The sequence below is a fragment of the Psammomys obesus genome, unplaced genomic scaffold (assembly GCF_907164565.1).
Source record: "Psammomys obesus unplaced genomic scaffold, mPsaObe1.curated_primary_1811, whole genome shotgun sequence".
Lineage (NCBI taxonomy): Eukaryota > Metazoa > Chordata > Mammalia > Rodentia > Muridae > Psammomys > Psammomys obesus.
The window spans coordinates 4,036,598-4,048,057 of NW_026596039.1; the positions used below are offsets into that span (position 1 = coordinate 4,036,598).

General features: G+C 43.6%; 1 protein-coding gene across 2 annotated transcripts in view; it reads right to left on the reverse strand.

The window, feature by feature from the left end:
- Window positions 1-11,460, reverse strand: part of Sorl1 (sortilin related receptor 1) — a 166,560-nt gene that overhangs the window by 42,265 nt on the left and 112,835 nt on the right. For both annotated transcript variants that reach the window (XM_055621821.1, XM_055621819.1), the window contains 3 exons: window positions 8,370-8,489; window positions 2,371-2,496; window positions 509-616 (listed from right to left, as the gene is read on the reverse strand). In XM_055621821.1, the coding sequence (XP_055477796.1) occupies window positions 509-616; window positions 2,371-2,496; window positions 8,370-8,489 (354 nt within the window). The remainder of the gene's footprint in view (window positions 1-508; window positions 617-2,370; window positions 2,497-8,369; window positions 8,490-11,460) is intronic.

Below are 11,460 nucleotides of genomic sequence, written 5' to 3' on the forward strand. Positions count from 1 at the left end.
GAAAGAAAGAAAGAAAGAAAGAAAGAAAGAAAGAAAGAAAGAAAGAAAGAAAGAAAGAAAAAGATCTCAACACCCAAGCCTCACTCTAAACTAACTCAGAATGTCTGGGGTAGCTCCCACATGCTGTGGCAAATCCCTGGCTATTTCCAGCATTTTCCCCAGGTGTGTACCACGATCTTTTTAGGATTGAGAATGGGGTAGAAGAGGGTCACCTGGCCCACAGTACTGTCAAGTGATATTCAATAAGCAGGAGCGAAACCAGTCAAGTGGATGCAGGAAGCACCCAGGGGAGAGCTATCAGAAGGTGGATCATACCCACAGCAACCAAACGGCAATGTTCACTCACCTAAGTGTGGTCTAACACCACCACCATCCTGCCTGACTTCATGCATCCTTCTGCCCGTACCCCGTCTCCTTGCCTAACTCATCCTCTAGGTCAAGAACTCCGGGGTCAAGGACTAGGGAAATGAACAGAGGGGTGCAACACCAGGGCAAGGAATGGGCTCACCGCAGTGCTGCTCGTCGGAGCCCTCCGGGCAGTCCCGCAGACCGTCACAGTGCTTGCTGGATGGGATGCAGGTGCCATTCGGGCAGTGGAATCCATTGCACCTTTTCTCTGAAATTTAAGTCAACCACAGAAGAACGGCAGTGAAAAGACAGGCAGGCACCCACATGTGTCCAGGTGCAAGGCCACACCACCTGCAGGGTGGGTTTGTTACTGGCTAGCAAGGTCACAAACGGACGAACCTTTCTAATCCTGCGACTCCAAAAGCAGCTGCGTACTCTATTTCCACAACTCAAAAATAATGCCTGAACAAATGGCAGTGGGAACTTCGCGTAAGTACAAATGTCTCACCACAGCACTGCGCAGCAGAAACAAGCCATGCGTAAGCAGGAACTGCTCAATAAATGGCTACTTTCATCTTAGACCTTTTTATGCTTTTTGTATTTTCAAGTCCCCGACTATATTATTGAAAAATTCTACTATATTTTTATAAGAAAGAGAAAAGCTTCAATGAATAAGGCAAAAAGAAGACACAAAATCCTAGTTATTAAGTCCTGAATTTTTTAATGCTCTACAAAACACCTAGTACCTTAAATTCTTATTCTTCATGAATCTGAAGGCAAAGCCCTTTTGGAATATGTGTTTGTTTAGAGATGTTGAGAGCCTGAGGTTTCACTAGCCATTTCTAGTGGAAATGAAACCAGATCTGAAGCGTCCTGATGCCCAGACCCCATGCTACCCAAAGGCTTTTCCTCCTGAGCAGCAGAGCATGGTGAGAAGTAAAGGCAGCTACCGGGCTGGGTGTAGCCTTTGAGAGCCCGGTCCCTTCGGGGTCACTCTACAAACATTAGTTCTAAGGGAAGGAAATGTGTTGCAATTGGTAATAGGTCAACATTCTTAGAAAATTAATCAAAATAAATAATTCAGAGAAAAGGTCCATGAGTCTCATGCCTTAGGAAAAATGCTTAATGCTGCTAAATAAAAATAGTTTTGAGAAGAGGTAAAATAAAATTAGAGAGGTACAGTCATAAAGTCCTGAAAATAAGTAGGATGATGAAGTCTAATGTCAAGGGAAATGACAGGGAATGTGCAGTATAGGATGGGCAGAGGACTTTAGGATAACTAGGAGCGTTGAAGGAAACCATGGGAACTTCTGCCATCATTGAGTCCATACTGTGCAAAGTGTCCCCAAAAATAGCTCCAAGGAAAAACAAGCCTCTAAGGACATGGGGCACTGTGCAGGCTTAACAGTGAGAATTGAAGGCTCTCCAATGCTCAGCAAAGATTAACTAATAAACCAAATGATCATAATTAATACAAAATAAACATGCATCTCTTATAAAAAGGCTTACTACAGAAAATGCAGGTACATGGAAACAGCTAATTCTGTGGGGGTTTTGTTTTTTTCAAGACAGCATTTCTCTGTGTAGCCTTGGCTGTCCTGGACTCTCTTTGTAGACGAGGCAGGCCTCGAACTCACAGAGATCTGCCTGCCTCAGATCCCCCAAGTGCTGGGATTATAGGTGTGTGCCATCATGCCCAGCTGGAAATAGCTAATTTTAAACTTTGGAATCTAAGCGGAGAAGCGTGCATAAGGACCTAGGTGGCATTTGTCCACAGTAACTCCATTCCTACCAAAATTCAGAACATCAGCAAAAGGAATGTTAACTATCAAGGAGAAAATCACTATATATGTTCTATTACTGTGGTGGCTAGTTGTGTGTGTATGTATGTGTATGAGAGAGAGAGAGAGAGAGCAGTAACATGAGATAACCAGGTTTCACCTCCTAGCTTACTGACTGTCCCACCCAAGAAAGACAGACCCAGGGGACGGGCTAGGCAGGGTCAGGGGAATGTACATTTACCACAGCTGACGGGATCTTCATCAGAACCATCCTGGCAATCGGTGTCACCATCACATGCCCATCGCTGGGGGATGCAGTGGCCGTTGTGGCACTGGAAGTTGGAGGCCTCACATGTGTGGTAGATGGCTGCCAAGGGAGAGCAGGACAAAGTCATTCTCTCTTTTCCTCCTCCCCCATCACCTACCAGAAGAAAGATCCATGCTAGAAGTCAAGGTGGGGACTTTGGGAGCAGCTGAGGTACAAGTAGTTTTCCCTTAGTAATATCTTTGCTGCCGAAGACACATGTGAGGTCAGGATACTAGGGAGCACTTGACTGGGGAGCACCAGCTCCCTCCATCTGTATCTATGAGCCAGTGACAGAGCATCCTGTCAACCGCAATCACTCGGAAAAAGAAAAGAGAAGGCAGTGTTAGGGAAACTCACGACTATAAAGACGGCCCCTTTGCACAAAGGCCAAGGTCACCAAGCATTAACTCAGGAGAGTCTCAACAGGCATCTGCGGGCCACACACTGTTATATAAGTCAGTGGACAGACCTAGGCGCCAACGGAAAAAAACTCACTCCTCACGACAACAAATGGAGCATCTTACAAATGAGGAACTTGCTGGGAGAGGGAAACAGACACTGGTGTAAGGGCAGCCAGCTGTGTGTGTCTACCTCGGGCACCCCCGCTTCTGTGTGCTGCTACTTCGCGCTCTCATGTAAGGCTCCTTCCTACAGATGTCATGACAGAAAAGGTGCTGTGTGTTCTGGAGGGAAGGTTCTAGAACTTCCTCAGCAACTGTCTAGGGGCCTCGATTTCATCTCACCATCATGGTGTCTTGAGAGTTCCTCTAAGCTATGAAGTGACATGATTTTATGTAATGCTAAGTCAAATAACCTATTTAGAATGCAGAAACCCCCAGGGCCACACAATGGATTCACCCAGAGTCTCGAAGAAAGCAAGCCTGGAACACAGAATGACCTAAATCTCCTATAAAGGCAAGAGAAACGTCTGCCACACTCAGTGTCCAGTACTAAAACAGTGGCTCTAAACCATCCTAATGCTGACCGACCCTTTTTTAATACAGTTCATGTTGTGCTGACCCTAACCATCACATTATTTTTGTTGCTACTTCATAACTGTAATTTTGTCACTGTTATGAATTAATTATACTACGAGTATGTAACATTCAGGGTATCTAATACGGGACCCCTGTGAAAAGGTCACCAACCCCCAAGGTGTCACAACCCACAGGATAAGAACTGCTGACCTAAAACGAAGCCAGTGAGGCAAAGAGCTGCAGTTTTTTTGTTGTTGTTGGTTTACCCATTACTTTGTTTGTTTAGTTTAAGTCAGGGTTTCTCTATGTAGCCCTGGCTGCCATGAAACTCACTATATAGACCAGGCTGGATTTGAACTTGCAGAGATCAACTTGCCTCTGCCTCCCAAATGCTGAACTTAACGGCTGTGCCACTACACCTGGCCCTAGAAGTGCTGTTATAAACTAACAGTTTCATTTGCACACAAGAAGTCATTAAACACAGCTCTGAATTGCCAACAATTAGCTCAAGTGTGTAATACCTGCATTAACCCAAACCAACAGGGCAATGGTCTTTTCCATCCTCCCATGGAGAAACAGGAAGCTGCTTTCATCTGTTCACTGCTGAAGGACAGCCAGAACTTGTGTTGTTTGTAACTGACTTGAAGAAATACACAGCGGTCCCCTTGATTTACAGGGGACACACTTTAAGACACGGCCTGGATATACAGCTAATAATGAACATGGCATCCATATGTACTATGAAGTTTTAATCACAGAAAGAGCAATCGTAAACAATAGCTAATAACAAACTAGGACAATTAAAACTACATGCCATAATAAAACCCATTTCCAATTTAAAGGTTGTTGATTTCTGGAATTTTCTATTTAATATTTTTGGATTGGGGGTAGATCATTGGTGAGTCAAACAGCAGATAGCGAAAACATGGGGGAAAAAAAAAAACTATTGCAACCTAAACAAGCTCCTTGTTAGTTCAGCAGTGTGAATAGACATCCTCTCAACCGAAGAAAACAAGAGTGGGTCATTGAGAACAAACTAGATTTTAACCAAAGGAGAAGGCTGGTGGCACACTATTGAGGGTTTGGAAAAATTGGTTCATAATGGTTGCTAGAATGTCTACTGAATCAAAGGCTTTTTTTTTTTCTTTCTTCTTTTTTAGCAATGCTTAGAAATACCCAGGACCTGTTTCTTCAAACCATTTTAAAACAAGTACGCTCCATTATCTGTCTTTTTATCTCTTTGAAGACCAAAGAAGCACATTCATAAGTCTACAGGGATCTTTCGATGTTTACAAGCCGGGCATTTAGAATCCATTTAACATCTTTTAAAACATACTCATGGTGAAAAGAGGAATCATTGAATGGTGCGTGTTTCATGGATTTCTGTCCAGTAACAGCCATTCCCTACACTCTTTATGATTTATCGATGTTGAGAATCCTACATTCTCTAACCAACTTCCATCAGGCTCATTTTTACAGAGCGTAAAATCGGCTAAAGCTGTTACCTTGAGAATCTACTTGTTATTCAGCCTGTGTGCTTTGTTTTTAATTGAGAACATTTTCAAAGTGCTGGTGGGGTTTCCAAATGACAATCTGGGAGGCAAGTCTGAGATCTCCAGATTTTAGCCCAGAGGCTGAGATCAGAGGGATTAATCAGCTTGCATAATTTTACTCTAGTGACCAGGCATGCCTGGAATGTACAACCTTTCCTTTTTCTGGATTAAAAACTAAAATCTTCCGAGTAATTGACTAGTCCTGTGAGTTAAAGTGTCTGAGAAACAATATATGATCAAATATATGTAACTGTAGGGTTAGTGGCGTAAGTATCAGTTTAACAAAGGCATCCTACCACTTTCCCTCTGACTTTGATTTCCCCAACTTATCCACATCAGCTAGAACACCTGATCAAAACCGTTAGCACAGAAGTGGGCCTACAGAGATGAATACTAAAGTCTAAAGAAGGAGGAAGACTGCTCCCTCACCTCTTACAAAGCACGGGACTGTAAAGAAGTACATGAGGGGAAAGGCATGTGACTAGAACTAAATTTGAATAGTGAATGATACAAAGTTCATAATATATAGTGATATAAAATTTATAATAAATAAATTAATGTTATGATGATATAAAACATAAAGAGAACTAGAAAGTATTACCGTTATCTCTAAAAAAATAACTAAAGAGATGTTTTAGACACAAAAAATATCTATAGCTGTGGAAATGAGAATTAGATTTAGCTGATTAACTGGAATGTAGTTCTAAAGAATTAACTCATAGTCTGGATAAGAATCCAAATGAGTAAATACGAACACCAGAAGAGGAAGCAGCAGGATGAAGTTGTCCAACAAATGGACTTGGTTAACGCCAAGGACCAGAGACCCTGATGAACTAGGTGACTGTGAGAGCCATCTGCTAACATCTGCAAACGAAAAGCATACATTCCCAGATCCTCAAAAGAAAGTAAGTCTCAAAATGGTGTAGGTGAACTTTCATGGCAATGAAGACTAGAGAAACGTGTGTTATTATTACAAATAACCTGAGGAAAGAATTAAAGTCAGCACAAGAGTCTATAAGGCTAGAATAATTCCATCAACAAAATCACATAAAAATACTGTAACTAAAGAAATCGGACTCATCTGAATCTGAGACTAAGACTGGTGACATGATTATACTCACAAAGCCCTGAGACAGTTTAGCACTCTGAGCTTTCTGTTGTATGAACCACTGAAGACCCATGGAAGGAGATAGTGGGCACAAGACATTAGCTAATAAAGTGACATACTAACTAATAGATTTTGTATTAAAAGTAATAAAATAGGAGCAGGCAAGAGGGCTTAGCAGATGAAGGTACTTGCTGCCCATCCTGATGGCCTGAGTTCAGTCCCTGGGATCTACAACGGTGGAAGGAAAGAAGTGCATGAAAGTTGTCCTGTGACCAGCACACGTCTTCACAGGCGTGCGTACTCATCCTGCACATATGATAGAAAGATGACAGATAGACAGACAGACAGGTAGATGGTAAATACATAGATAGATATAGATGATTGATAGATAATGGAGATAGATGACAAATAGATGATAGATAAGTAGATAGACGTCAATGGAAATTTAAGTAATAACTGACTAATTTTAGGCACTTGTTATCTATCTATCTATCTATCTATCTATCTATCTATCTATCTATCTATCTATCATCTATCGCTGATAGGAACCAAGCCCAGGTTCTCAATCACGCTGGGCAAATGCTCTTTCACTGAACTACATTCCCAGCCCTAATGTTCAAATCTTTAAAAGATAAAATTAAAGTATTAGCTATCCAGTGCTTTTAAATACTCAGCAGTTTACTGAGCATTTTAATGTTGGAATTGTGGGCAAGGACTTAAAGTGCTTATATACCGATGAGACAGGAAAGATGTTAAAAGTGAACAACAAAACAATTAGGGGGTGTTGAAAGGAAAAAAGACCTCAAACAGACCCTGGGTAGCAATACAGTGGGTTAGAATGAGGGACACTCAACAACATAGGGAGAACAGTGAGCTGAGGCCACCAGGAAGGCAGCCCGTTCCTACCTATCGTCTTTGTCTTAATTCAATAGATCAGGAAATGAAGTGCCATGCCTATGGCAGAATGAGCTCAGTCATCCTCTGACTATTCTGAGATGACAAGAAGGAAAGACAACCTTAAAGGGGTTTGAAGGACCATTGGCACAAGGTTGCAGTTAAATGGCAAAACTGGAGTTCCATCTGAGCATACAGGAAACCACAGGTAAAACCTGGAGTTCATGACATGTCCACTCATAGTACTGAACTGCTAATTCATTCTGGAAGTCTGGTACAAGCTTCTGGAAGCTGGGTTAGTCTAATATGGCAGTACTAAAGAGATGTTGCTTACATACTGAATGCCCTTCTAATATGGTAACTAATTATCTATGAAAACTCAAGCCTACAGACAGCATGTGCATGCTTCTGGGCCCATGGCAGCCCTTTGACAGCCTAAATTTCCTCCTCAATGGACCACATATATGTACAGAAGTATCGTCCTGCACCCCTCTCAGGGCAGGGGCACAGACATGGAGACCACACTCAAAAACCATTGCCTTCTCAGGGCTGAGATTGGGAGACATTGCAGAGCACCCTAATGATACACAGGACCACTGTTTTAGAGAGCTTAGGACCAAACTGAATTCCAGCTTTTGGAGGAACCCAGGAATTCAGGATGCTTTCTATTCTAATTTTAGTTTTGGAAAAATTGGAGTGATATAAAAACAGAGGATCAACGTGAAGGGTTGTAAAAGGATTTGTGTTTTTTTTCTCACAAGCTTCCTAATACCTTGAACTACCCAGTGTTCACCATTCCAAATGCCCCATAACACACGCCATAATATAAACACTGCTATTCATTCCTTCACAAAAATAAGGTAGACATGGGTGAAACCAAGAGAGGAATCAGGGCACAGCTCCTATCTTATACCTAGCATTCCTTTCCCATCCATGAAGTTTCCAATTCTATTTCTGATAAAATCTAATATCAAACAAATGCAAGTTTGCACTTTTAAGTGTTTTAGAGAGCCCTTAATAGTTTAGTGCTACTCAAGCCATGGATTTGGTGGCTCACTTCCAACTGTCACTCCAGTTCTAGTCTATCTCATACCCCCTCCTCTGACCTCCTCCGAGGGCACTGCATGAACGTGGCACAATACATAGATGCAGGCAAAACACCAATACACGTAAAATAAGAATAAATCTTAAAAAAAAAAAAGGCTCCTAGACCAACAGTCAGTCTGTGTGAATGATTTCTATTTACTAATCCCAAAGAACTAAGAAGAAGGATCCAGGATATAACCCCCCGCCCCAGAACGCTCCAAACTCAGCATCTAATTTCTGTGCTCACTCAAGGCCTCCATGTTCAGCAGTGCTCAAACAGATGAGGACTGATCGCTAGGTTTAGGCAGTACTGACCGGTGCAGTTGGCTTCATCAGACCAGTCCCGGCAGTCGTTGTCTCCGTCGCACACCCAGGAGGACCGGATGCACATCCCAGAGCTGCAGTTGAATTCGTCGCTGCGACACTGATGCATCTCTGCAGGGGAGAGAGCACAGCAGGGATGAGGGAGGGGTCCTCAGAATTCTGCCTCCAGGGTTCAGACATATAAGAAGTCAGAAATGGACACATGCCACTGATCGTTCAGACGGTGTGGACACGGAGACCTTCGACAGGAGCCATCCATCACAGAACAGCCACAGACACTGGAAAGAAAGGCCTCAAAACGAGGACATAAGGTCTCTTAGAGAACGGTTCCTACCATGCATGCTGCAAATGGGTTCTAGATTGTGGCAAGATACTGACACTCAGGGACTCTGAGGAAAAAAATAACCTCGCCTATTTGTCATGACATTCACTTATCCTATCCCACAAACATTCCTGCACCTTCTGTGGCAATGGGGAAAAGGTTGGGATGCAATGATAAGGGAGGGCAGAGAGCAGAAGTTTCAAGAGCCCAGAGACAGTCCAGCCCAGCTGAGGAAGAGCTGTGGCCTGGTCACTGCAAGATGCTCACCTCAAGAACAGTGGTTCTAGTGTTAACATTCTGAGGGAGGAGCTAGAGCTCAGGACCTTCCTCTAAAATGCCCATGGCTTTGCTCTCCAGAAGGAAAGGTTCCTAGGGCCAAGGATGCAGTACACCTTGACCAAAAGAACCAAGGATTCCCTATAATATCATTTTTAGGCCCTGGGAAATCACAAAATCCCACCGAGGCCCAACATGTCCCCACCCCCCAGTCCCTACATGAGATCATTACCAACGCAAAAGAACAAGAAACAGGGCCTTTTAGAAGGTGATTAAGAGTGGGATCCAGCTGGGCATGGTGGTGCACACCTATAATGGCAGTACTCAGGGAGGCAAAGGCAGGGGGATTTCTGTGAGTTCGAGGCCAGCCTGGTCTACAAAGCAAGTCCAGGACAGCCAAGGCTACACAGAGAAACCCTATTTTGGGGGTTGGGGGGAGAGTGGATCTGTGAGCTGACTGAGGGAGAAGGTATTATTCACCACTTCTCCCACCTGGGGACACAGAAAGGGTACCATACGATAGGCCAGGCCCTCATGAGCTACCAAATCTGCTGGTGCCTTGACCTGTGAATCCCCAGACTCCAAGATGAGGAGAAATTAATCTCTACTGCTTATAAATCATATGATCTAAGGTTAATTTTTTTTATTTTTGTTTTTATAGAAGCCTGAGAGTTTTACAGAAGACTGAGGCACAGAACTTCCAAGTGGAGTTCTCTTAAGCCTCAAAAAATAGGAAAAATGGAGCCAACAACTGGCTTAGTGCAATGGATAAAGAAGGTAATTGCCATGTAAGTCTGTTGCCCTTGGCTCCATCCTCAGAACCCATGTAAAAGTGGAAGGAGAGAATGCCATGAAGTTGCCCTCTGACCTCCACATGTGTGCCATGGTACATGCACACACACACACACACACACACACACACACACAACATATATATAATTTAAAAAATGAAAGCAATCAAGAATAGCCAAGCATGGGACCCAGGGCAGCTGTCCAAATTGTTTTCCTCAAAGACAGGGTGACAGCAAAGGTAGTGAATGAGGCATTCATGAAGAAAGAACTGTGGCTGATGAAGCAGACCAGTATCAAAGAATTGCACTAAGAAGGAGCCTGTGATGGTTTCGGGACCAATGCACAGGAATGAGGCACAAACCGAGGATGGAGCACAGGGGTGTGAAGCTACTGAGTGCCCAAGCATTTGCCCAGACAGGGAGCTAGACAACAACAGACATTCAGAACCACATGGGATTAAATTTCTTCTAGAGGAAGGTGCATTTCTACCCTAGCCACACACTTCAGCCTTCTGAGTTCTGGGGCAGAAATGAAAACATGAAGGGAAATGTTATAGCTCCCAAGGCTACTTCTAATGACATTTGATGAAAGACTATTACGGAACAAAAACAAAAATCCCCATTCCCATTCCTCCTCTAGCCAGGCCAGGGTCTATGGAAAAGTGGCCCTGAATGTGTCTGATTATCTGTTTGTGTCAAGATGATTTGTGAACAGCCCTTGCTCCACTAGATCTGGTCCTCGTCAGTCAAACCACCTGCACATAGCAAACAAAGCAGGCCCTGTCCACGTGCACAGGCACAGCTTGCCTGGACCTAACCTTATGGACAGAGGGGAGGTCCAGCAGGGCCTCAGCAACTCATCACCATGCCTGAGTTGGTGTCTGGCCTCCATTCTCACTTCCCTTCCTGACTGAAAGATCCTCCAGGCTTGTGCCCACACCACATAAAATCTCCTTCTATAGTAAGTAACAGCTTGGAACCAATGCCTGCTAAGACAGGGCTCAAAGACTTGGCAGAGCAGGGCCATTCAACAGAAAGGTAGTACAAAAGAAGAGGGATGAGCCCCAGCCCCCCCCCATTCTGACATGAAGAGATCCTGTCATCTTGAATAATCCCACTGAGGAGACAAAGAGCAGAGAAGAGGTCCCACTAGTCCCTGTGATGGCAACTCATTAGTCTTCCAAATACAAAAGCCTCCCTGTAGAAAGCCCATGCTACTTCGGTGCTATCAGCCAGCGTCTAACAGGGGTTATGACATTAGATTGGTTTAAAACAAGAACAACAATAAATCTGTGCAGCTTTCTGACACATACAGAACATGTGTCTGTACTCCCAGCATTCAGGACACTGAGACAGGAAGATCCAGGATTCCAAGCCACCCCAGTCTATATAGAGACCTTGTCTCAAAAACAAACAACAACAACAAAGAAAATTAAAGGTCACAAAGGTAAGATTGTGGGGCCAATATTCCACTTGCTCAGAAATGTGGGGTGTTGCTCTATAGTGATTAAGAACCAACGGGTTGGTGGACAGAAAGATGGCTTAGTGGTAAAGTGTTTGCCATGCAAGCCAGATGACCTGAGTTTGATCCCTACAACACATATAAAGGTGGGAAGGTGAGAACTGATTATGGAGTTGTTCCCCCTACACACACACACACACACACACACACACACACACACACACACACACA